Source organism: Echinops telfairi, unplaced genomic scaffold, assembly GCF_000313985.2.
Source record: "Echinops telfairi isolate 266 unplaced genomic scaffold, ASM31398v2 ScPeMD7_7458;HRSCAF=8496, whole genome shotgun sequence".
Classification (NCBI taxonomy): Eukaryota; Metazoa; Chordata; class Mammalia; order Afrosoricida; family Tenrecidae; genus Echinops; species Echinops telfairi.
This window is the reverse complement of record NW_022111358.1, coordinates 11,340,157-11,366,431: the sequence shown is the minus strand read 5'-3', so window position 1 is coordinate 11,366,431 and position 26,275 is coordinate 11,340,157. Positions and strand designations below refer to the sequence as shown.

Here is a 26,275-nt window from a genome sequence, read left to right as displayed (position 1 = left end):
CAGGCTCTGCCGTTGCAGCCTCTGTGCCCTTGCTGATGCCACTCCCTCTGCCTGGGAAGCGCTTCCTCTTCTCTATGTCACTGCATCTCTGAAGTGTCCCTTGATTCTTCCTGGAGTAACGGCTCCATCCCTTGTCATTTCCATCCTGCATCAACTCTTTAAAAGCAGGAGGCACCCTGTACTGTAATGCTCTACTGAGAGATGTTCGTTTCGCTCTTCCTCTCGAAGGAAGAGATGGTTTCCTGCTCAGTGCTGCATCCTCAGAGCTCAGCCAAGTACTGTCCCTGTCCCTGTCACTGCTTTGAATACCCATGCCCCAGAGCAAGGAGTGTCAACCCCAACAGAAGGAGGCAATACGTCGACAGTCAGTACTGCTGTCACGCTTGTTTTGAAAATATGAATCTGCTCTAATTCTGTTGCGATCTTAGGGAACAATTTGAGTTTCAGGCACAGTTTGCATCTGCTTAGGAGAGATCGCCTCTTTGAGAAACAGTAGGTGAATGCTGAAATCCACATGAATGGAGCTTCACAGGAATACATGAAACATGTATGTATGTGCTTGCCTGTGTGTGTGTATGCTCACACACGCACGCATGCACACATATCTCAAACAGCCCCCAGCTCCATCAGCTCACCGTCCATCCACAGGTGGAGTTAAAGGTTTCTTTGGATGTCGATCGCCCTCCGTCTACCTCCTCTCAGTCACGCACAAGCTGCAGCTCTCCTGACGTCCACTCCCCCAGGCAAACGTCGGGACGTTTTCAAGGTAAAGTTCAGGCTTATTGTTGTACAGGATTTCTGTGTGTCCTAACCCTCCAGCAGGTGTAACACGGTGCTGCTGTTGTTATTTGATCCTTATCTTCTTCTTAATGTGTCACTTGCTGACGTTTTCGAATATTACGCCCTTAACCCTGTTTGCCCTGTAAACCCCGTGGACTTATTTAACTCCAAGTGACATCGTTCGGCGATTTTTCAGGATGTGCATTTGGATCAGGACATGGTGACAGAGTGGCTAAATTATTTGGCTGCTAACTGAAAGGTCAGTAGTTCGAACCCCCCAGGCACTTCATGGAAGCATGATGTGGCAGGCAGTCTGCTTCTGTGAACACGGCCATCGTGGAAACCCTATGTTAGGACAGTTCTAACAGGTAGCTTGCCATAAATTAGAACCTCCTGGACAGCATCGGGTCAGGTGTTGTTTCTTTAAATAAAAATATTGAATTAGAACTGACCTGGCAGGACACCTGCATTCCAATCTAATTGTAGACGATGCCCCAGCCTCTCCATATTTTTATCCCTCTCTCTTTTTGCCTTAATTCTGACGATTCCGGGCCTGGGCATTTCGGTGTGTCATATGTATTTACAGAGCTCCCTGTCTCGGAAGCCAAATGGTCAACGAATCGATTAATGCCCGAGAAGCGCTGAGTTCTCTTGGGAGAGGAATTGCTGGGTAAACATCAGGGCAACCAGGGCAGCTTGGCCAGCATGGCTCTGCTAGCCAGACGAGGAGGTGACGGCAGGGGATCTTGGGGCTGAGCTGGGTGAGGCTCAGCTTGTCTCCTTGTGACCTCTGGCACGGAAGCCTGGGGTCCCTTTATGGGGGCCTAAGAACTGCACCCTGCATCTGGTGGGATGCCTTTCACCCTTGACATTCGAAGCCAATCTCCCATCCCTGATAATGCAGGAATGTCCCTCCAGCTGGTGGACCTCTGCCAGCGGCAGCGAGCAGCGTCCCAGCCGTGAAGAGAGTAAACATTACTCAACCGGTCAGCGCTCTGCCACCCACATTCTTCCCCTGTGTTCCTAACCTCACGCAGAGCCCGGCCCAACTGGCTCGGTCTGAAAACCGGGAATTTAAACTCCAGTAGGAGGGAGCGTAGGAGAAAGCGAGGGAAGGCTCTTCCCAGAGCGACACAGCCATGCCTGTAGCCGGCAGAGCTGCTTTCCCACGGCACCAAAACCCAGGGCTGGGGAGGGGAGTGGGAAGAGTCCTAGAGCAGACTTGAGGGGATGCTGACACCGAGCCAGAGGGCTGGCTCCTCACAGCTCCCGTCCCTCCTCCCCATCCAGGTCTAAAGGGGAGTCCCTTTTCTTCAGGACAGTCTGGTGGACTTCTGAGAAACTCACTTGGGATGAAAGAATGAGGGAAATCCCTGGGCTTCGAACTGGCAACTCCAGAAACAGAAGCTTTTAATTCGCTGTTGCTGGTGCCTCGGTTTCCTCACATGCAACACGAGGCTACCGCCTCTTCACGCGTTCTCCTTTCTGGGGAGAACGATGCATGCTTGCCCAGAGTTTAGGAGATTAAAAAAAAAAAAATCTGAAAGCCTTGGGAGGGAGAAGCTGATCGTGGATGAAATCCCTTTACACGCTGGGCGGCTTCTGATTCCAGATCCCTTCCTACCCAAGGCGGCGGAGCTAGGGGCCCAATTCCCCGGAGGAGAAACACAGACGGCCTGCAGGGGCGACGGCAAACATTCTTGACTCCAGGAGTGGAGGGTGGATGATACTTCAGGGAAGCCCACAAACTGGTTTTCTTATGAAAATCAAAGGAAATGTAACCGAGAAAAGAAAAGGGGAGGGGGGAGTCCTCTATCAAAAGCATCTTGGCTGAGAACAGAAGCGAATGTGCCCAGCGCACCTGAGGACTTGGAACATTCTGGGAGGCATAAGACATAAGAGCAACAGAAGCACTCACACCTCCCCCCACCCCCCCACCCCGTCCTCCCCAGCAAGGCTTCCCTAGTCACCACCCCTCATCCTTGCAAGAGAGCTGGCTTCCGCCTGCAAACATTAGACGGTTTGCAAGGAGCACTTCATCCTGGAGACTGAGGCTACAGGTGAGAGAAGCCAGCCCAGCCCCAGGACCTGGGGAGTCGCCATGCGTGTGAGCATTTTACAGTGTGCCTGGCTGTGCCACCGATGCCCGGAGAGGGACTTTCACTACCTCTTGCTGGGAATCTCCCCTAGTCAGCTCCAGATTTGTTAAGCGTCTCATTATGCACGAGAACGCTTTCTAACCATCAGAAAGGTTTGTTTTTTTGTTTGTTCACTTGCTTCTTGACTAGACCCTCACTAGAACATACATTCAATGTGGGCAGACCCTTGATTATATCCTTAGCAACTTGCATAGAGCCTGGCCCATGCTAAGCATGCAATGAACATTAGTTGAATGAGTAAATGATGAACTTCAGCTCACCCTGGGGGTGAAGTGATTATGCATTGGACTGCTGACTGCAAGGTTCAAAGTTTGAAACCACCAGTTGGCCCTTGGGAGAAAGATGGGGCTTTCTACTCCCATAAAGTGTTAGAGTCTCGGAAACTCACAGAGGCAGTTTTACCATGTCCTATCGTGTTGTTATGAGTCAGCATCGAGTTGAGTGGCTTCAGCTCAGATTCAGGCTCCAAATCCCCTTCAACTCTAGTCAGTTTTATTAAATGATGGAAAATTGACAGTGGTTTATCGTTATCTTCTTAATCTCCTCGTTTCCCCACCCCCACCCCCTGTGTGGCTATGGGAAAGCCAACATACTTGATTATTTTATTTTTTGCAAACATATTTTAAATGAGGAAGCAAGAAGGCGAGAGGAGGAGAAAGATATTACAAACCAAAAGCCATAGTCACTACCACCGAGTTGATTCAGGGATGATACAGTGTAACCCAAACAGAAGAGGGAGACTTCTTGAGACTTGGGCAATTCCATGGTGGAAGACGTGAACGTAGTAAGCCTGAGAGGCACGAGGCGCTCCCATTGAGGACTGAGGGGACATGCAGACTTTCCCTTTCACACGGGAGATCTCGGCCCCCAGACAGCATGTTCCCAATGAGCAAAACAACCAATGAGCAAAACAAGCCTGCCAGGTCACTACCCCATGCCCCTTTCTTAAGGCCTACACACAACACCCATGGGCTGACCATTTCCAAAGATTTGGGGCTGCCAGTGGAAAGCCCAAATTTAAACTCATCAAATATAGAACCCAGTTTGGGTTTAAGTTGGAATAAGAGAGCGGGATCAGTGGATGCGGATTTGCTGGGGTAACGCGAGTCACTCAAAGACACCACCTTTTCCACCCGGCCTCAAAGAAAATAAGGTAAGTCCAAGAAGGGTTAATCCTGGACATCATCAGGTCTAGAGGCTGTGGGGACAGACAGTGTTGCAGACTGGCTCCTGGGGCCTAATCTTTTCTGGGAGGCGGCCTTTGGGGCTGGAGCCATGTGGCTGCAACAAAGGCCCTGGGATTGGCTGACGAGGATGCTGATGCCCTGAGTGGGTCCGGCCAAAGGAGGAAAGGCTATAAAGCCATCAGCAGACTTCCCCACCGCTGTCCACACAAAAGTCGGTCCTATAAACAGACATATCTATTGTGGCTGAAGGGCTAATAAAGTTGCCTTAGAAAAGAGAGCTTTTCCACTGTGACCTATTCATAAGCAGGACCTTACAGGGAGGTGATACCCAGGGAGAGGATCCTGTGAGGGCAGGCTAGTTGCAGAGCTGCCTCCTGAAAGGGGTTCGCCGGGTCAGACCCCTTGCCTCCTCATCCTCCTCACTGAGGTAAGCTTCATCAGCATCCTCATTATCATCATCACCGTCATCATGACAGCGAGCCGCTCATCACCGCTTTATGTGATGAGGTACCGGGTGTTGGGCTTGGAGACCTGGGGAAGAGGAGGATTCCTGGTCTCCACTCTGAGGGGAGAAGGGGAACCCCAGTCAAGGGCTCAAGAACATCACCCGGCAACTAGTGGCTGCCTGGAGCTGGGCAGTTTCATTTCTGCCTCTCCAGACGACTCTTAATTTGCAGTGAGTCTCATCCCTTTTCCAGACCTCAGTTCACTTGGTGGAATCTCAGCAAGAGGAGATCTTGTCCTTTCCCATCGGTACAAGGAATGCTGGGAAGGGAATATAGAACAAACTAAAAGCCTAAGCTAAACGCTAGGGGAAACGAGTAACTTTCTCATAGCACTTAATGTTCTCACAGAGCTGTGATCTTTTAGTCTTTGGTTAGACAGTATTAGTGGGGCAGGGGCTGGGTGACATTGTTTCTAGAGAAAAGAAAATATATTTATATTATGTTACGTACACCCAGACTAGTTTGGTCTACAATTTAACTCTAAAACCAAGTAACAAGAATACAGCACCTGGAGCAAGGCATTCTGCTTTTGCAGCCCCTCTATGATAGACATCTTCATTCCCTACGTACGTACGTGAGGTCTACCTCGCGTCAGGGGCAGAGCTATGTGTTAGAGACCCGGCAGTGAATAAATCAGACGCAGGCTGGTGGTGTTAGGCACCCCTGGGTTGACTCCCACTCAGTGGCCCCAGGTGACAGAGTAGAACTGCCCCATAAGGTTTCCCAGGCTGTACTCTTTATGGAAATGGATAGCCAGCCTTTTCTGCCATGGGGTCACTAGGTGGGTTCAAACTACCAACCTTATGCTTAGACCACACGATGCTACCATTCAGAAGTCAGGCGATGAAGAGCTAGATCTGTAGAGATTTTTAGGGACCTTCTTCATGGAGAGAGTGAGGGCTGGTTGGTTGCTTTCTTTCTCTCTGACGGACAAGCATGAAAACTCTGTTTCCCCTGTAAATCCTGGTGGTGGGATTCTAGAGAAAGATGAGCGGGGCCTGCTCATTTGTTTCCATCTGTAAAACATCCCGGGATGGATGAAGCCCTTCGTCCCGCGAATCGATGGTCCACAGACAGGTGGCGCTATTTGGAGGTTTGCTGCCTGGGCTGAGCAAGAACTCACTTCCTTGAGAACCCAGTCTGAGGCCAGGTGCTGACGCCCAGAGGCACCCTGCAGAGGCCGGCCCAGAAGGCATGTGTGTTTGCCTGCCAGTCAAAGGCCCTGAAAGTGTTACCCTCCAGCAGTAAAGGTGTCCTGTTTATACCCATTATAAATCTGTTTATTGTGACTGGCCCCACCCAATCTGCTGGTGCTGTAAAGCTCTAATGGTCCCTAATAAAGGTGGAAGGCTTCGAACAGCATACAGTTCCTGAAGTGGAAGAGGAACTAGGGCGTGTAAGAGCAAAGGAAAGGGCCTGAGGCTGAGCTGACCAGTAAACTCTCACAATGACAAACCTCCCACTGCCCCTTCAAGCACTTCCGGGCCCTAAGACGATGCTGTTCACAATCTCCAAAGAACTACCGATCAGGACTGCAAGGACCCTCATCCAAGACCCTCATCTGCCAGAGTCCCCGAGAAATTCAATGATTCACCCAAGGTCACTCCACTCATTGTGGCTCTGGTCCCCTGAATCCTGGTCCAGGATTCCTCATCCTAAAGTCTTCCAATCCAACAAAAGGAATGTCAGGGTCAGAACTCGCCTGTCCCATCAGCCTCACGATGATGTCCAGTCCTGGCTGTGCTTTCAAATGCTGGAGAATTTGTTGAAATGCCTACTGGCTGACCCTTCCCCAACCCTATTCTTATATGAATGGGTGGATGAGCTACACACACACACACACACACACACACACACACACACTCACACACTCACATGAGGTTATATAGGCTCCTCAAGTGACTTTTAGGTGCCCTTGGAAGGAGATTTGGGAACCACGGATCATGTCAATATTTGAGTTTCATTGTTTCTGATACCTCAAATGACAAGCAAGAAAGTACAAGGCTTCCAGGGTGAAATTGCAAAGCCACACCTTTATCAATGACCCAGGCAGATGCCAAGTACGGGCTTTCCCTCCGTGCTCTGAAGGTCCCTGATTGAACTCGGTCACACAGGCTTGGAAGTTAATCTTCCTGCTCAGGCTCTATACAAGACACCGGTTGTGTTTTCTCGCATCTAACCCTCACCACAGCCTTAAAGAGCTAGGAATTAGCACCTCCAGAGGAAGACACGGAGATGCAAAAAGTCGAGATAACATGTTTGAGGGCACACCACCAGATAGTCACAGAACCACAATTCAGGCCTCTGCCTACAGTAGTTCACTGCACTTTGCCACACAGACACGCCCACCCGAGTCTGGTCCTGAGCAGGGATTGCCTGCAACCAGCTCACCTAGGGTGCTGTAGACTTTTTCTTTCAGAAAGCCTTTCAGGGCTAGAGAGGATCTGCTTTGTGTTTTTCCAGCTTGGAAAGAGCATTCCAGGGTCCGGAGAAAGGTGGCCCTTGACTTCCAGGAAGCATTAGGCAGACTGAGTCATCACCGCCGGACCCCTCTGTGGCTGCACTCATACAGGTGTGCTTTTGTCCAGGCTGCTGAACTCAAAGCAGAGAATAGGGTGCTCTGTAGATGCAGGGAAGTGGCTGCCAGAGCGTTGGCCAGCCCTTTGCCTGAAGTTTAGGGAGCATCTCTCTTCAAAGAGTAATTGCCACCAACCCCCAAGACATCACCTCTGCCAAGAGTCCTAGGCTCCCTCTAATCGGCTGGGTCCCAAGGCTGACTGCCAATGGGAAAGGCACGCAAAAAGGGTATTCACACTTGTTACAATTGAAGAAAGAAGTGTTGGCGGTGTGGTGGGTTACTCTCTGAGCTGTTAACTTCAAGGTTTGTGGTTCAAATCTTGGGAGATGGGGCTGTCTACCCCTGTAAAGATTTATAGTCTTGAAAATCCAAAAGGGCGGTTCCACTCTGTCCTCTAGGGCTACTATGAGAAAGAATCGACCAATGGTAGTGGAGGATGGGTTAATTAAAGAAGCAAGTGCCCTATTAGGTACAGAATATGGTCAGGAGCCTCCACTTCCCATCACTCAATCCCTGGGGCCTCCCGGTCTCCTCTTACTACTGAGTATAGTTTGCATAGCTTCTGGAAATACTTTATGAATAACATAGAATAGACAGTCCTTCTAGGAAGATCAGGAAAGTTCCCTCCACCCAATGTGCTACAAGAAGACATCCTGAGTCTCCTGAAAACACCGAAACAAATATCTAGTTGGAAATAGCCAAAGCCTCTTAAAACCAGCTTTGAAACACACACATACACACACACACACACACACACACACACACACACACACGGAAAGAAGGGAGTGTAAATAAGGCTCTGCAAGCCAGGGTGACAGCTGCCATTTGGCACCCATGATGTCAGGAGTACTTTACCACTAGCATACCATTTCATCCTCTGGGCATCTACCTCCCTGAGAGCCTCGCTTTACTCTTGGAGCAGCGAAGACTTAGAGCTCCCAGGAGAGCGTGACTTGTCCCAGACCATGCAGATACTTCTCCGGGATCCCAGGGCTGAGAGGTGCTCCAGGTGAAACTGGAACTCAGGTGAGACACCAACTTAGTTTGTAAGCCCTTGTGCATAGTAAATGGTGCTGTGGGGAGACCAAAATACATTCGTTCTTCATTGAGTAGCTTTAAGACTCTCAATTCTCCAATTGTGGTTTTGGGGTCACCATCTTTAGCAGCCGCTGGGAATGTGCTAAACATGCAGAAATTCAGGCCTGTTGAATCAGGATCTGTACTTGAACCACATCCGTGGGTCATCAACAGGAGCCCGGGAAGCACAGTGGTTACATGTCAGGCGGCTAACCACAAGAGTAACAGTTTGAAACCAGCAGCCACTGCACAAGAAACAGACAAGCTTTCTACTCCTGTAAAGAATTATTCTCTGATGACTGTAGAACCCCTCTTGAGAGGAACGGATGACAGAATTGCAGGTGAGCGGACACATTGGATGGTATAAGATACAGATTAAATACATAAATATATATAATCTTATATATAAGTATAAGGGTTACTTTGGGGGAGTGGGGTGGGGGAGGGAGGGGATAAAGGGGAGCTGATTTCAAAGAGTTCAAGAAGAAAATGTTTTGAAACTGATGTGGTAGTAATTGTACAACACTGCTTGATATGATGGAACTGTGGAATGTTATGATATCTGTAAGAGCTCCTAATAAAATGATTTTAAAAAGAAAATAATAATCTATAACTTATCAAGGGTTCGTGAGGGAAGGTGGGCGGGGGAGGGAAATGGGGAGCTGATATCAGGGGCTCAAGGGGGAAGAGAATGCTTTGAAAATGATGCTGGCGGCATATGTGCAAATGTGCTTGACACACTGGATTAATGTATGGATTGTGATAAGCGATGTGAGAGCTCCCAAATAAAAGTGTTTAATTAAAAAAGAGAGAATTCTTCTCAGAGATGCCCAGGGGCAGTTCTACAGGTGCTATGAGTTGGAATCAACGCAGGGCAGTGAGTGAGTTGGGTTATTAATACGCACTTTAACTCTTGGCAAGCACTCACTTGAACTCTGATTTTCTAACGTGGCTGCATGTTAGAATCTCCGACAGTTTTAACTCTGATGCCTTGCCCCTCCCACCGAGGTTCTAACTGCAGGACTTGGGGCACAGCATTGACATTGAGGTTTTTTTAAACGTATTGTATGCATGCTAACTTAAGTGCATACTTCAGTCAGTTTTTAGTATACTTGCAAAGTTGTGTCATCATCACCACTATCTAATTCCCGAACATTTTCATCACCCCCAAAGAAAGCCTGTTCCTATGAGCAATTTTCCCTTCCCCTAGCCTTTGGACACCATTACTATACATTCTGTCTGGGTGAATTTTCCCTGCTCTGGCCTTTTTGTATCAATGGACTCATCCCATATGTTGCCTTTTGTGTCTGTCTTCTTTCGTTTAGCACAATGTTTCAAAATCCACCCATGGTGGTGACATATATCTAGCTGTACTTCATTCCTTTTTATGGCAGAAGAATATTCGACTTATAAGTTGATGGACATTTGGGCCATCTTATGAATAATGCTGCAATAAGCAACACAGATGAACAAGCATCTATTTTCAATGATTCTGCGTAGACATCTAGAATGGCATTTCTGTGTCATCTGGTAACTTTAGCACCGAAATTTCTTAAAGCCACACAGTTGATTTTAAAGTGTCCTAGAGCAGTGGGCAGCCTCCTGTGGCCCAGGAGCTAGGAATGGTTTTATGTTTTCAAATGGTTGGAAAAATCCAAAAGAAGAATAGTTCATGATATGTGGAAATGATTGTTGTTATAACTGTGGAAATAATATGCAATTCTAACTTCAAAGCCCACAAATAAACGTTTCTAGGAAGACAGCTGCATTCATTTGTTTACGCATTGACGATGTATGAGTTTGCACTACAAAATCAGAGTTGAGTAATTGTGTCCTGAAAGCCTAAAATATTGATTTTAGGTCCAAGGAACCTTGGTGACATAAGGGTTCTGCATTGGACTGCCAAACATTTTGAAACAACTGGCTTCTCCATAGGAGAAAGATGAGGCTTTTTACTCCTGGAAAGAGTTGTAGCTTTGGAAACACACAAGGGCAATTCTACCCTGTCCTATAGGGTCACTATGCATTAGAATACACTTGGTGTTTGTGGGTTTAGTTTGGCTTTGGCTGGTCCTTTAGGAAAAATGTTTACCGGCCCTGTTCTAAAGTACTTGTGCACAGCGGAGTACTTCATTTGAGTTTCTTTGGGAGCGATAGTCCAGATGTACTTTCTCCTTCCCCATTTGTGTTTGCACTTCCCCTAGAAAAGTGGGCAGAGACATAAGGCCAGATCTTGTGCCTTCCCATCTAGCAGGTAGCTTCAAAGATTCTTGTGCAGGCCTCTGCATCTTTCTGCGCCTCTGGTGCCCAGTTCTCGCCAAGGTCCTGTCATTTCCCATCAAACCCTTTGGAACAACCGAACCGAAGGGTACTGCTGGCAAAACCCACAGCCTGTGGCTCTGTACTGACTGGCAGCCTCCCTCCTCCCTTGAGGGCACTGAAGGACAGCAAGGAGTCCTTGAATTCTCCAAGGATCCTTCAGAGGGATTAGGCACGGCCCAAGGGACTGCCTACTGTGCGAGGGCTGCAGTATCTCCAAGCCCCTTTGTGCAGGGCTCCAGCTCCACTGGCCCAGCCGCAGGGTTTCTTTGTATGCAGACCAGTGTCCGACCACTATCAGGGAGAGGCTGCCAGCAGAATGCAGGGGAGACTGAGCCTCTTAATCTCATTAATATCCTGATTGTCTTCCCCAATCTGGTGGCAGTCGATGGGGAGGTACCTGCCAGATAAAATGTCCTTCAAATTCAACAGATAAAAATGGCAGTCAGATAAAATCCCTAAGGAGGAGGATGTGGAGCCACATCCGCACAGGGGCCCAGGTCAGTCTAAAAGTGTTTGCTGCCAAGATGAATATTTTTACAACTGCCCTATAAACCCCCTTCCCTTGTCTGCTGCCCAGGGAGGGGGCCAAGCTCCCAGAGGTGAGCCAAAACGCCCGCTCTGTCTCCCAAGCCCCATTAAGTTGTTAAGGCATTTAGTGCCCCAGACAGTGCAGATTGCAAGGGGAGTTCAGATCTCTGAACAGATGGGGATGGGGTCCTCAAAGGGTGTGTGTGTGTGTGTGTGTGTGTTAACTTCTTCCCTAGGCAGGGCACTGAATCCACTTTGGATGGGGACAACATTTGGGGAAGAAGCCATAAACTAGCCAGAGTGGGAGAGCCCTACCCTTATCCCACTCTGAAGCCATGAACTCCCAAAGCAGAAGGGACTGTGGGAGGAGTGTGTATATGTGTGTGTGTGTGTGTGTGTGTGTTAGTTTCTGTGCCTAGAAAATTATTATTATGGGGTGTCATTGAATAGCTTTTGACTAAGGTGACCAGATGTCCGCTTTTGGCGGGACTGTCCCAATTTTTAACAATTTGTCCCACGTCCTGTCGCGTTTTTAAAAAGTCCCGATTTTTGGAAGGAAATGCACAAGCTAGGGTATACGGTTTTCGGCTGCCATGTGGCTATTTCGCCAGGATATGCATTTTCTCAATGGTGTCCCGCTTGACCAATGTTCAAATCTGACTTTTGACTCAAAGCAACCCCGTGAACCAGAGCAAAACGGCCCACAGGGTTTTCAGGGCTCGACTCTTCACCGAAGCAGCTCATGAGCTCCTTCTCCTGCAGAGTAGCTGGGGGGCTTTGAACCACCGACTTTTCAGTTTAACACCCGAGCGCTTAGCATCCTGCATCTAGCCAAGAGCGGACAGGGCAACAGGGGAAAACTTGGCTTGCCACTTACTTATTCCTAGATGAACTTGGCAAATTACTTCCATTCTACCTACCCGCCCTTCCTTGACGGCAAAATAGGGATCACAATACAGATGGTTTCTACCTCCTGAGGGGTGAGGACTGAACAAGATGAGGCGTACAGGTGCTCAGCCCTGAGCCAGGGGCTTGTCAATGTCCTCAACCAATACTAGCTGTAATCATCATTCACACTCCCTCATCACCTTGCCACTGGGCACTGCTGAGATGGCCTGGGATCCTGAAGATTTCACCCTCGAGGAAAACAGTAGCATTCACCCAGGTAAGCTGGTCCCCTGTTTGGTTTCCCTAAGACGCAGGGCTAGATTCCTTCAGGCTGCTTAGGAGGAAGAGACGCAGGGGGAAGGCGGGAGGCAGGGCTCTCTGCTTTTCCAGGCTCTGATCTGAGGAGGAGTGGAGTCAAGTCCAAGGAGAGTGCATTGAGAGGAACGGAGTTCCAAAGGAGAGAGGAGCCACAGCTGCAGAAGCAAGCCTCTCCTCCTGGGTAAAGAAGCTGTGGTCCAGGATATGCACAGGCTCCCCTGGGCCTCAGTGTCTTGTCAGGAGAATGAGCCTCCACCTTCTTCTCTACAAGGCATGATGTGGCGCGGGTGAAGGTGCATGAAGCCCTTCGGTCCTTCCCCTCACTCCATGAGGCGGCGGCCACAGCGAGTTTGCTGCAGGCTGGAGCGAAGGCATCAGGGAGCAAGGCCGCCACAGCTCACATAACCACATTGCCTGGCTGGTGCCAAGGCTGGCCCCACTTCCCTCCCACGCCAACTTCCTCCTCCTCCTTGAACGGATCAATACAAGCACCAGTCTCCAACCAGTCCTCTTCCTTGCGGCAGCCCTGCCCTCTGACCTTTTGGGGGCCTTTCGCTTGATTCAGCTCCAGAATGGAGGTTGGGGCCATCACTCCGGGTCTGCTCAAAGGCCTCAGAATGGGCTGTCACGGGGCCTATAACCAGGGACGGCTCCTGCTGGCCAGAGCTGGAATGGGGAGGGGGCAGATAAAGGCCTTCCAGGCTGAAGATAAATGGCTGCTGCCGATCCCGCTACAGTCACTTCAGGCCCCCAAGAAGAGCAAACAAAGGGTGCCCCTGTGACGCTCGCTGGAAAGATGAAGGCGCATCAGCCGCAGCCAGGCTGATTCAAAGCCCCAATGTAATTGTCAATTAAGCATGCATAAGGGAGACAATGCCATGACAACCCCTGGCTGCATGCTGGTGTGTGATTGTAAAGCCGAGGAGGGACACTGAAAACAGCTGATTCTGCTGACAATGTGCTTGTCGGGCACCTTGTAACCAATCAGCCGCTGACAGAGGCAAAGTGCTCCTCCTGCCACCCCCATTGTGCGGACATTCCAGGACCAGGGTCACACTGTGGTCATCGTGGGCAAGTGGGCCACAGGGAGCCCACCGTGGCTGGGGAGGGCAGAGGCTTGCTTAGAGAGAGTAGGGCCATAGGTGCTGCCAGTCTCGCAGGCCTCGGTGCCTGGGAGTTTGGGGAGGATGGAAGAGTCGGAGGAGGGGTGAGGGGATTGGGACCCAGTGTTAGACCTTGCCAGGACTGGTCCTGGGTGTTGATGTCGCCTCCACCACTGGATGGACGTCTGCATGGACGTCTGCATGCATAATGTCCTTGGGACTGGAGACCACAGCTTGGTGGCAGGGATGGTGCCATGCTAAGCTCCTCACTACTTGTAGACCTTATCTGAGAGCTTGCCTCTGGCCCGCGGCCTGCCTAAGCTAGGGTGCACCCCTCGGGGGGCTGGCGCAGCTCAAGCCCCTCGCTGGCAGCTGGAGAGAGGGGCACAAGGGACCACCATAGCAGCTGCCTCTGCTTCCAGACCCTGGGCCAGGACCCTCCCCCCTCCCCTCTCAGGAATCATATCCTGGAACGTGAAATGAACTAGGAAAATAATTCCGCAGCCTGCCATCTTTCCACTGCTGCTGCGTACGCCTTGGGGATCAGAGGAAAGGAAAGGGGGTTGCCCAGCTGGGGCCCGGGGAGGGAGGTACTCTTGCTCTATTTTCCAGATGGGCAACTCATTCAGTGAAGTTAAGTCCATGACCCAACGGGACCACCTGGCTGCTTTGAACAGAATTCAAAGGTAAGCTCAGAGACTCCAGTCCCAGGGTTTGAGGCAGGGCTACCTGGATTTGCTCCGAGTGAAGACTGAGGCAGAAGGACATGGAGTGGAGGGATGTACCAAAAACTGATTGCCATGAAGTTGATTCTGACTCAGAGCCAGCCGAGGACAGAGTGTAAGTGCCCCACGGGGGTCCCAAGGCTGTAAAGTGTTCCAGAAGCTGATTGCTACATAAAGTCGCTGGCAGATTCCAACAGCCGCCCTTCTGGTCAGTAAGCCAAGCACTTACCCACCGCATCACCAGGGCTCCTTGGGAATATATCCCACCGCCCATTGTCGTGCCCTTCCCTAGGGAGCCCCCCAAAGATAATCTTGATCCCCAGCTGTTTCGGGGGACCCACGTTGGCAGGTTGCTTTTCCCACTAGACCGGAAGCTCCAGGTGTGGGGGTAGGGGCAGGGATGTGTGTGTGTCCTGTGTGTCCCCAGGGCGGTGCATGGCACTTGGTAAACACTCCATGCACACTGGGGCTGTGAGCAGCTAGCGTGGCAATCAGCCGAATTGAGTCCCAGTCCTTGCAATGCCATCTCTCTTTCTGAACCTTAAGTTCCTTCTCCCAAGTCCCTCCCAGTTTTAATATGCCGTGATTGAAAAAAATTTTTTATAAAGGGTCCAAACTCCTGGGACAGCGCAGAGAACCCATCTTCCCTCAGAGGAAGAAGCATCAGCGCTGCCTCTCACAGCCCCCTCCAGCTTCCAATACCTGCTCGGGTCCCTCCAGCCTGAGCTCTCTGGGACTCCCGTAGAACCATAGAATGCTTAAGCTAACAGCCCTGTGGTGACCTCCACACAACCCCAGCTTGTCAGAAAGCTGCTGGGCCTTTGTTTGGCTCGAAGGCTCCCTGACTTTGGTGTGGAGATCACAGGTCCCAGCACAATGGCCATTGTCTTTGCAATAATGCCCCTTGCCCCAACCACACCCCCTGCAGTGCCTAGATCCAGCTCTCTATCTCCGGGCAGTCAGGGCTCCCATCCTGCTCCAGGCCAGCCACAGGCCTTTGCCGCTGTCCTCTGAACCTGCCCTGAATTTCCATAGAGGGGTTCAGTTCTTCTACAACCCACGCCAGTATTTGTCTGGGGGCGGGTTTGCCTCTTAAGAGCAAACCGAATTTTCTCCTCTTCCAGAGCTCAAGAAGCTTCTGGCGCTGGCTGAGGACTTGTTGTTGGACAGTCTCCGGCTTCTAGAGACCCGTGAAGATGGGAGGCTCCCAAGTCTCCCTTAGGAGCTTTCCATGCTAGGGGAGGGCGTGGTAGGAGACCAAATGTTGGCGGCTCTGGGCCGACCCAAATGATATTAGTTGCTCTAGCACTTGGGTTAATGCTCAGATCTCAGACCTCGTCCCTCAGATGGTCAACAGTCGGTGAGGGGAGGGACAGTTTCGGAATCCACTCAGACAGTCAGAAACAGGTCTTGGCTTGTCTTTCGTAAGCCCTACCCCAGAGCGGGAAGGAGATCGTACCATACTCTGTCCACATGGGCACCAAAGAGACCCTGCTAAGTACACCAATCATCCGGAAAGCCAGGTTTCTTGAGAGAACTGAGTCCCAGTGGAAGGACTCAACCCCAATCCGTACTCATGACAGCACTTAGCCTATCAGGATGTCTTCCCACAAGGAGCAGGCAAGATTACCTCGTGACAGGGCGAGAGAGGGAAACAAGAGTAGCCGATGCCAAGGGCTCAATAGAAAGTAATGTCTAGAAAAGAATGATGGCAACCTGTACAAAGATGTTTGATACAATTGATGCACGGATTGTTACATGAGCTGTAAGAGCCCCCCCCCATAAAATGATCTTTTAATTTAAAAACAAAAAGATTACCTCGTGACAAACCAGACGTCATGGAAGAGGCATCACTAATCCAGCTCAGGGCCGAGCATGCCGCAGTAGCTACTCAGTGGGGTTTGGCTAACTCACCACTGTAGTGAGTTCATGATTCGAAGTGGCTGATGTCACCCTGAAGGAGCACAGGAGCCAACAAGCAAACACTGCCCATTGAATGGTCCTTTCCCAAGGGCGCCTGAGCTTCTGCTACAGCTGGACAGAGGGTCAGGGCTGGGAGCTGGACCAAGATGAAGGGGAGACGTCCCTCCTCCATCACAGCGACTGCTGAAACGTGTGCTCTAACTGGACACCGGTCCTCTAAGCCAGCAGCCACACGGGGAGAAGAACAGAAAATACAGCCAACCAGCTCTCTGGCGGCCGAGCTACTTCAGACGGTGCAATGGGGAGAAGGATTCAGAAGAAACCTAAGGAGAGCCAGGTGTGCCCTTTTCATAGGAATCCGTTAACGATGGCAGGAGGCCAGCACCAGTGCCATCCCAAAGCACAAGCTCCCATGAAAATCCACAGGCCAGATGAAACCTGGCTGAGAAACCCAGGCCCCGCTTACCTGACAGCTTGTTGGGTGGAGAGGCACTGGACTGGTGGTGGGGGGAGCCGTGGGACAGCAGAGGGTTTAGGCTGTGTGTCTGGTTGGAGCTATAGGCATCCATGGCCAGCTTCTGCCGGAATGCCTCTTCCTTCCTGCGGTTTGCAAACCAGTTGTAGACACGGACCTCAGTGACCAGGTTGGAGCCCAAACCATGAGCTTTGGATGGGGAGACACCTCGCTGCAAACATTCTGCCCTGGGAATAGACAGAGGCCAGATCGTGAATGAGGGTAGCCAGGGGTGGACCCCCAAACACAAAATCATAGCAGTCTTGGTTAGAAGTGTGAGGAGGCTGAGGTTAGAGTGAGGGGGCGGGGAGGTTTGAGGAAAATGCTGGCTAGAGGGAAAAACACACAACCATCGAATCATCTGATGATGATCGCTTGAGTGGGCCTTAACCACAGGTCTGGGGCCAGGGATGCTGTGCTAGAAGTCAGGGGTACAGGGCTGTGAGGTGGCTTCTGAGGACCAGAGAGCCAGCTGGAGCCAGACGATTAAGAGAAAGGTCCAGACTGGGCCTCCTGCCACCACCTGGTTTGCCATTCTCCCCACCCTGCCCAAGACCTTTGCTGCTTCTGCCTAAGTCTCTTCGAAGCACTCTCTCTGAAAGGCTTGGGTACAGAAGTCTGAGCAAAGGCAGAGATCACATGCTCAGCCCAGGAGTCCCTTCTAAAGGACTGGCTAGAGGGGTCTTATCAATGCTGACAAGACCCTGGATCCAGGTGTGAGAGATGTCTTAGGCACCACTGGTGCAGGACGCGCCTCTCCATCACACAGGACACAGAACCACAGACTGAGGACTCTGCGGCCTCTAGGGGCTGATGCTTCTGCCTCTCTACTTCCCGGCCCAACTGGCCCGGTGACATCCTTCCACTGCTGAAGCTGATCCAGCCCGGAGAGAGAGAGAAGGCGCCCACAGGGCTTGGCTAAATCCAAGAGCAGCGCTTGTAAAAGTCAGAGAAAGAGAGGGCAGGAAGGAAAGAAAACTATGCCCCAAGGCTTTCCAGTCACATTCTTACACGTAGTTGTGAAAACAAACAAACAAACAAACACCAAACTCATAGTGACTCTATAGGACAGGGTAGAACTGCTCCTGAGTGTTTCCAAGACTCAACTCTTCATGGGCATCGGAAGCCCCATCTTTCTCCTGCACAGCAGGAGGTGGTTTCGAACTGCTGATCTGCAGTTAGCAGCCCAGCTCATAGCTGCCCAGCCAGGGGGGTCTGAAGAGACCTGACCAATTCTTATGAGCCTGGCAAAGCTTCCTTTTGGGCCAACAGGTGCAAGCTTCGGCGGCAAAGGCGTAGTTTTTGTCTTCCATGTATGGGGTCATAGAATTGTCACTTCACATGTGTTATGTTTTTAGACCAGCATCCTCCAGCGTTTTCTCGAGAGGCATACTTCCCAGGGAATCATCGGCTTGCTTAACCACCATGCCAACACAATCCAATAGGTGTCTTTACTGCAGGACTTCTCTGAGCCTTTAAGATTACGCATCTATGTTGCCACTTCCTAAGAAGGGTATGCGTGGCGTGTCTCAAACTTATTCAAAACATTAAGATTAGGGTTCTGTGGATGATATTTAGGGAAACCCTGATTTAGCCACACAGCGGTAAAAATGGCGACCGTACTTGGCCGCTGACAGACAGGTTGGAGGTGCCAATGAAGAAAGTCCTGGCAACTGACTTTTGAAGCATCAGCCACGGAGCCAGTTCTCAGCCCGACCAAGAGGCAGGTCTCTGAGGGGAACAGGAAACACAAGGGACGTGGACACACCTTAGCACAAGGCACCATGTGAGATCCAAAGGGCAGCCTTTCCCCAAGGACAAAGTTCGGAGGCTTAGGAAAGGAGGAGGAACGGAAACAGGAAACACAGGGAGGAAGTGGGCTAAGGGATGTTACCAGGAGGGACTGCAAAGAATGAGATGAAACACCATGTGTACGGATTGTTGACTGGAAAACCAATGCCCAAGGAAGCGTTTTTGAAAGATTAAAAAAGTCAGCCACTGAAAACCACAGGCAGCTTAGTTCCATAATCTACTTGATGGCAGCCGGCAACTGGCTGTGTGGACACGCAGTACCTCAAGATCCCAGGACTAGGGATGGCTCTTGGGTCCACGTGCTGGCCTGCATGCTCGAGTGAGCTCCTGGCGCTGTTACCTGTTACACTCCTCCACTAAGGCCTCCCTCTCTTCCTTGCTGGGGTTCTTTTGCCGGTCGTAGGCCTGGTACAAGATTTGCTGGGATGCGGGCCCCCATTTGAACCGGTTGCGGCGCATCTTCTTGTTGGTGGGCTCAGAGCAGGTGTCATCGGACTGCCCAGGCCCCTGGCTCTGTTGACTGAATTCTGGAAAGAGAAACAGCAGCTGATCCTGACTGCTTTTGTCTGTCATATTTCCAGAACTCTGGACTGTCTGGTTGAATTCTGAAAAGAGAAAGGAGTAGATTTGATAGGGTCTGTAGCCTTCACTCAGCAGGTAGACAGACAGGTAGACAGACACAAGACACTTTTGCTCTTCTCGCCTCAACTTTGTGAGCTGGCATTCCATGATGGCAGGGGGAGGGGTGGGGTGGGAGGGCTCCGGAGATGAATCTCCACGCACGGGCCTCCTTACTGCTCACCTCAATTTTCTCCAAAGCTACCCTCCTCTTTCCTGTCAAGGAGCTCAAAGACAACCACTGTGCTAAGAGCAATGCTTACGGTGTTGCTGTTACCTCACGTGGCCTCAGACCTGAAGAAGAACTCTGAATCCTGGACACTGTATTTTGATATCAGGGGGATGAGCTCAATTAATATTTGCACTTGGACCAGCGGTTCTCAACCTGTGGGTCGCGACCCCTTTGGGGGGTCGCACGACCATTTCACAGGGTTTGCCCAATTCCTAACAGTAGCAAAATGACAGTGATGAGGCAGCAACCCAAATAATGTTATGGTTGGGGGGGGGGGGTTCACCACCACATGAGGAACTGTATGAAAGGGTCGCGGCCTTAGGAAGGCTGAGAACCACTGACTTAGAGAGATTGCTCTCTGCAGATCCCGACTCTTCACATTATAAAGGCCCCCTGGTAGCACAGTGGTTACAATGCTCAGCAACTAGACAACTAACCAAAAGGTCCATCGGCTGCCGTGTGAGAGGGTCTGTAAAGATGTACAGCCTTGGAAACCCCATGGGTCCGTCCTGTGCTGTCTGTCCTCCAGTGTCATCGTGCGTTAGAAACCAGGAGATGGCCATGGGTCTGGGGTGGTTTTATTCACACGAGGCTGTTGGGCTGTTTAAGTACACCCCAAATCCAGAATCTTTTGAGGACTGCTTTGATAGACATCGAAGCTTCGTGTTAGAAAAAGAAGACACTCTTTCCATCGCAAATCATCTCAAAGGCAGTCCTGTGTGGGCCCAGCGATAAGCTCATGCGAGCGGCAGCTCAAGAAGAAAAGAATCTTCCGGATCTGCCCACAGCTGTGAAATATGGCATGTCAGAAGACGTAAGCATGAGGTCTTTCCAGACATTGTGCTTAAGGGATTGGGTAAGGATAAATGTAGGTAGAACTTGCTCCCTGGCTGTCTAACGCCCAGGGCCCAGGCATATTGTGATCCTGAAGACATTTCTCGTTGAATGAATCAAAAGGCAGGTGGCAGCTCAGACCAGTGAGGATACCTTAGCCTAAGCAGTTGACATGAGAATCAATATTGACTCGCGGGAGAAGAGAGCATTGCTGTTTTTCTCCCTCACACCTGCATGAAGCAGGGCTGCCGGGCTCAGAGCCATGAAGGCCGCAACCTCCAGTCATGATGAGCCCTTGGGGTCATGAGTCTGGACAGGCCATTATTTATAGGTGCAGCCTTTCCTCTTTCTTTGGACAGTTGGAATCTGAAATCTTTACGCTTCAAAAGGCAGGCCATGATTTAATGCTTGAATCCCCTCCACAATACCCTACCGATGTGGTCTTTCGTCTACACAGCTCCATGAACAGGGCATTTACTACCTAACCCAGGACCCATTTCCATGTTGGTTCATCACTGGGAAGCAGTGGGATTCCAAGTCTGCCTGGACTTAGGATCCTAGCTGCAGGTGATGCTAAGTTTTGTTTGATCAGTTGCTGGTTAATTGGCAGATTAACGAGCAGTCTCCTGGGTGGATGGGCGAGCTTGTCTGTGGGGCCTTCGATTTCCCAGCCACCCACTTTGGATGGTTCTCACGCTACCTTAGGGCTCTACTTTCCTTGGTGCCCAACAGTTCCTTTAGATGCTGGAGTTGCTGCCAAAGATACTAACAGGAAATCACAGACTCAATGGGATAATCTAGGATCCCAGCCAAGTTGCTTCATTCTAGGGTCACTTAGCTTTCCACCTGTGTCATGGTCCTGCTTAAAAACCTAAGTGGCATGAAATAGCCTTTTAGATAACCCCTAGTTGGGTTGCTGATCAGCAGGACGATGACCCGAATTCCTTCCTACGGAGCTTAGGCTTCTCAAAGAGCCCCCACATGGATGTTACTTATTCTTCAGGGTTGGGACTTGAGGGATAATCAAAGGGGGAGAAAGAAGTGCCTTGCTCGGTAGGGGTCTGACCCAGTGTCTCCTTTCCTCCCTCTGGTCGGGTGTGGCCCCCTGGAACGACTATGAATAGTATCCGAAGCCAGGAAAGCTCCTCCAAGGACTTGGGACCCACATGAACAGGTGGGATAACACTGAGCATTTCTGGCAGCCTTTCTAGATTTAGGTCACGTGCCAAGTACAGGCAGTGTATCCCTTGTCTCCCAAACTCACAGCCTCTCGTGTGAGAGGTTTGGTCATCTCCACTTTACAGATGAAGCAACTGAGGTTCAGACGGGCTAAAAGACTTGCTCCAAGTTGCAGGGTCTTGGGTAAGGTGACCAGACGTCCCGCTTTTGGTGGGACAGTCCCGATTTTTAACAATTTGTCCCGCGTCCTGTTGCGTTTTTTAAAAGTCCCGATTTTTGGAAAGAATGCACGACAAGCTAGGGTATACGGCTTTTGGCTGCCATGTGGCTATTTCGCCAGGATATGAGTTTGATCAATGGTGTCCTGCTTTACCAATGTTAAAATCTGGTCACCTTAGTCTTGGGAACAGGACCAAGATACACCCCTGTAGACGCTAACGTACCAAACCACCAACCAATGCACATCTGTTACCAAAAACCAGAGAACACGCCCAGCAAACCCTCGACGCTGACTTACGTGGAAGTAACAAAATCAACTCCTGAAGCTTTATTTTGGGGTGGGTGTAAGACCCACCCACAGCCACCCCACAGTGCAGGGACTGCGACTGTCTTCCCACTGTCCTTTGGGGAAACAGCAGCTTGAAACCCAAAGTATGGCAGGACCAGGTAGGCACACCTGCTTTCAGGGTCTGTCCCACTCAGAAGTTTGGCCCCAGCCTCTCTCAATGGTTGAAGGCTTGGCCCAGCCACACACCTTCCAACCACCGTCCACTCCCCTTTCAATCCTTTCAGAGGCTTCTGGGGAAGAAGAAACATTGACCGCCCCCAGGAAGGAACTTGGAGAAATCGGCTTCTGCTGCCTCCTAATAGACCTGGGAGCAAGTTTAGACAAGGATCCTGGATGTGTAGAAGTGTCCAGGAATATGACCATTTATTTTGAATGCTCAGGAAATTTACATCCCAGATTTACATGGCTATTATCCTTTGGCTCTCCTCTTTGCGGGCTTGCCAGCCCAGTCCCTGGCTCCTCTCTTCTTCCTCTGCTTTCACAGTTTTTATCCCATTCGTCCATCTGTCACCTTTCAAGACCTGGCCCCCAAGTCATTTTCTCTGGGAACCCTTTTAAGGCTCTGTCAATTTCTCCAGGCAATTGGCCCATCAGTCTGCTGCCCCCTGTGTCTGCCTGTATAACAGCTCTTCGAGGGTAGCTGTTCTTAAGTCTCCCTCGTTAGGTGGTGCCGTCTGTAAATCCCTACACTTGTATGTCCCACAGCCTAGTGTAATTCTCCCCCCAACACAATTTTTGACACAGAATAGCAGGACATATGCTATTTACAGAATGAAGCTTCTTAATGCATGTCTCATGTGACTTTAAAACAATAACAACAACAAAGCTCTTGCAGGGACCTCCATCCATTTTTGTGAAAACATCCCCTCTCAAGATGCTTGAGAAGATGACGGAGCCTCTTGTCTGTTCAGCCCTTCCAGCGGCCTTTCCTGCTCCTCCCCCTAGTGGAGGGGCAGCTCCTGGAGCACAGACGCAGCTCAGACGCAGCTTGGACCTGAACGAAGGCTGGCCCCAAGAGTCCTCGGATCTTTGAGGACTTGGTTTCTGAGCATTTTCTTGCACTGTCCCTGAACTACCGAGCAGTGCTTCATGTCAAGAACACAATTTTAAAGAGCCAGCCGCCAGGGGTGAGGGGCTCACCCATCCTTAGAAAGTGTCTCTGCACCCGGGCAGCCAACAGCACTAATTTTACTCCTTATTTCCAATCTTTCCACTTGAGGCTTCCTACAAACAACCACAAGCAGAGACGATCGCCTATGCTGTTTCTCTCCACCATGACGGCCTTTCTAGACCCGGAGACGATAAATACTGACACCATCATCTCAGAGCAGGGAATAAGGATGCTTAAAAAAAACCAAACAACCCGCAAAACCAAAACCAAAACCGAACAACCAGTGAGAGGGAACGAAAGTGGTGAACGCTAACCTCTGGACAAAGCCAGAGAACGCCAGGCTCCAAGGAGAGGGAAAAATGTCCGAAACACATCTTCAGGAGAGGGCCGCGTGGAAAGAACGAGAAGGTAAAGTAGACGTCTACTTCGCTAAACTGAAAAGAACACGCTATTCAAGCTCTTGTCATCCAACTAGAGTTCCAAGTTCCCCACACTTCAAAAACGAAGCCCAGTGTTTTGAGGTGGAAGAAACCTTGGGACAGACAGGACATTTTGGGGTGGGAGTGGGAGTGACTGGAATCCGTTGGCCAGAGTTCCAAAGGCAGACACCTTTACTGTGACCTGCCGTAGCAAGATGAAACTCCTTCATTAGACAGACTCACTGGCCCAGCGGGGTCCCCAAACTACCAGTTTTGATAAATGTGAATTATCCCCATAAATTATTTCAGAACGCAGTCTCCTCCTCACCAATAAACAGCCAAGGGTCAGGTGCTGAGTATGTCTAGGCAAACACTCTACACTTTTTATCCTTCTCCTCTGGGGAGGAAAATCACAGGACTAGCCCTCTACTGTGAAATGTCTTCTTTGGATACGTTGACCATAGTCTTCCATCAAGGGGACATGCTTAGCCCTTGGGGAAGATAACCCCACCCTTTTACCTACTTGGTTTCAAAGAGCAGCAGACACTAAGAACGTCAAGGTACATTGCATACCCTGGGAGCTTGTCAAAGCAACTATCTGTTGTCTAGTAAGGGACAGAATGAAGGGTTGATTCAAGGCAGCTTGGTGTACTGCAATCACGAAAGCCAACTCCACTTGCTGGCTTTCTTGTATTCGCCAAGCACCGGTGCAGGAGGCCTTCTTGGTGAAGGGGAAACCGGGGCCACTCTGAGGGATCAGAATCAGGCCGCTCTAGGATTAAAGCACTTACGTCGAAGGATCTCCTGTTGCTTTCTGACGTACCAGGTGTACAGTGCAGCGCGCTTCTGGGTCTTCATAGGAGTGCCCTTGTTGAGATGCTGGGAGAGGTGAGACTGGTTCAGGCCTGTGACATCAACCACTTCCCGCTGGGGGATGTTGTGCTGCTGCATGTAGCCCTTGATCATCTTGGCAGCCCTCCAAGGGTCCTCACTAGACAGAGAAGAAGATGGTTAGGACGCTGGAGGGCAATGCCCAGGGAGAAATAGTTTCTTTCTTGGGGTCTTATCTAAGCTCTACGCAAACTCTAATCTTCACCCATTTCTTCACCTGTTCTAGTTCTATCCTAGGGAGCGGCACAAGGCCAAATTGGAATCTAGATGGAAGAGGAGGTGACACCCCTATACCATTTACCCTCTCCCAAAGCTAGGAGGGAGAACATAAAGCTATGGCTTCCCATCTTCAGGAATCAGAGGGCCGTGCCAGTATCGGATCTCCTCCTGAGGAGAAAAAAAAGCTCTTGTTTTATTTTACTTCCCTTCATTTTCCCAGATTGCAAGAAACTTAAAAGGCAAAGGGCAATTGAAAAGGAGGGATGCCATCAGCTTGGGATTGGGTTGGGCGAACAGTGATGAGGCAGGGTGTGGGTTAGAATCCATTTTTAAGTTCACCTAATTTCCAACTAGACCTCTCTCACTTTCTTCTGAATGACTGCCTCACTCTTTTTTTCTACAACAGGCGGGGAGGAGGGGTGAAACATGCGTTCCCTTCCTGAGAAACAAGGGCTTCTTAACCAGACATTACGCTGTTCTCAAAGAGGTAGAAATGTTCTAAGAAATAGAATAGCTTCCTCTCTGCAACTGAGCAATCATTCACTCCAGGAAGACAAAGCAAGTAAAGTTTTAAATACATACATCTTATTTACAGCCCTACCTCCCATATCAACCCAATGGAGAAAGTCATTTTAATTTTTAATTTTAATTAATTTTAATTAACAATCCTAAGTGCCCTGAGTTCCCAAATACTGTGAAAGTATCTGAAAATCACTGTTTCTAATCAATTCCAAGCTTGGGACAGACACATAAGGATAGTTTTCATTTTGCATAAACTCACACGGGCAAACAGCTTTTTAAGAGCAATGCCATTAACAACGCATTTTCAGGTAGAAAATGCACAAATTTTATTTATTTAAACTGCTTTTCAACTTCATCTTTTTTTCTCATTGAATAGGTGACTTAAAGTGAGGGATATTGTTTAAAATTAGAAATTAAGACAGCAATGTACACTGCAAATAAATAATTGAAGAAGCAATACATCCACATACACTATTTAATGCAGTTGCATATTTAAGTTAAAAAACCAACATCCCTCTAGGCCAGATATGCTATATAAAATTGTCAGGTATGACTTGGAAAAACGAGGGGGTAATATTAGTTTCAAGTGAAACAATAAAAAATGATTTAAGGGGAAAGCCAAGACAGATACAATGTTGCAAGGTAATTGGCAATTTATTTCTACAGGCCATCTATATTTGTCAAATAAAATTAACTTTGCTTAATGAATAAAAAACCCATTAATTAGACTGAGATATTTTGTAAGCATTTGAGTAGTTGGGATTATTCAAACTATCCTTAATATGAAGTTCAGGAAACTTGGGGTTTGGATTAAGAGTTTTTGAGGAATGTAAACGTTTCGTATTAACTATATATAAATTAATAATGGAATTCTCAAGTCTTCTCAAAGGTACTTGCAAATCATATGCAATAATTGACAAGAAAAACAATAAAATGAGAAAACTGCACGGTTTCAAACTTGGAAAGTGACCTTGAGTTAAAAATATTTATATATACACACATCTACATACACACATATATGAAATAAGCATTTCGGACATGGGTATTTAAGCCTCAGAAATCATGTGAAAGGTAACCTCGGGCACATTTTTACCACAGTTATTTCTAGGGTGTAAAAACACTTCCAACAGATTCGAACAATAGTTTTAAAAGTTAGGAAACGCAGAGATTTTAAAAGTTGATCTTGCTTTAACGGCTTTCTTGCCTATTTTTGTTTTGTCTTCAATTCGTGTTGCGTATTTAAGAAACCTAAGGAAATAATG

The 26,275-nt window shown here is 49.4% G+C and overlaps 1 protein-coding gene across 5 annotated transcripts in view; it reads right to left on the bottom strand.

The window, feature by feature from the left end:
• Positions 1 to 26,275, bottom strand: part of HNF1B (HNF1 homeobox B) — a 60,397-nt gene that overhangs the window by 30,879 nt on the left and 3,243 nt on the right. For 3 of the 5 annotated variants that reach the window (XM_045299906.1, XM_004706978.3, XM_045299908.1), the window contains exons 2-4: positions 24,173 to 24,372; positions 18,761 to 19,025; positions 16,561 to 16,796 (exon numbers count right to left, since the gene is read on the bottom strand). In XM_045299906.1, coding sequence (XP_045155841.1) covers positions 16,561 to 16,796; positions 18,761 to 19,025; positions 24,173 to 24,372 — 701 coding nt within the window. The remainder of the gene's footprint in view (positions 1 to 16,560; positions 16,797 to 18,760; positions 19,026 to 24,172; positions 24,373 to 26,275) is intronic. The other 2 variants (XM_045299907.1, XM_004706979.4) reach the window with 1 other exon arrangement.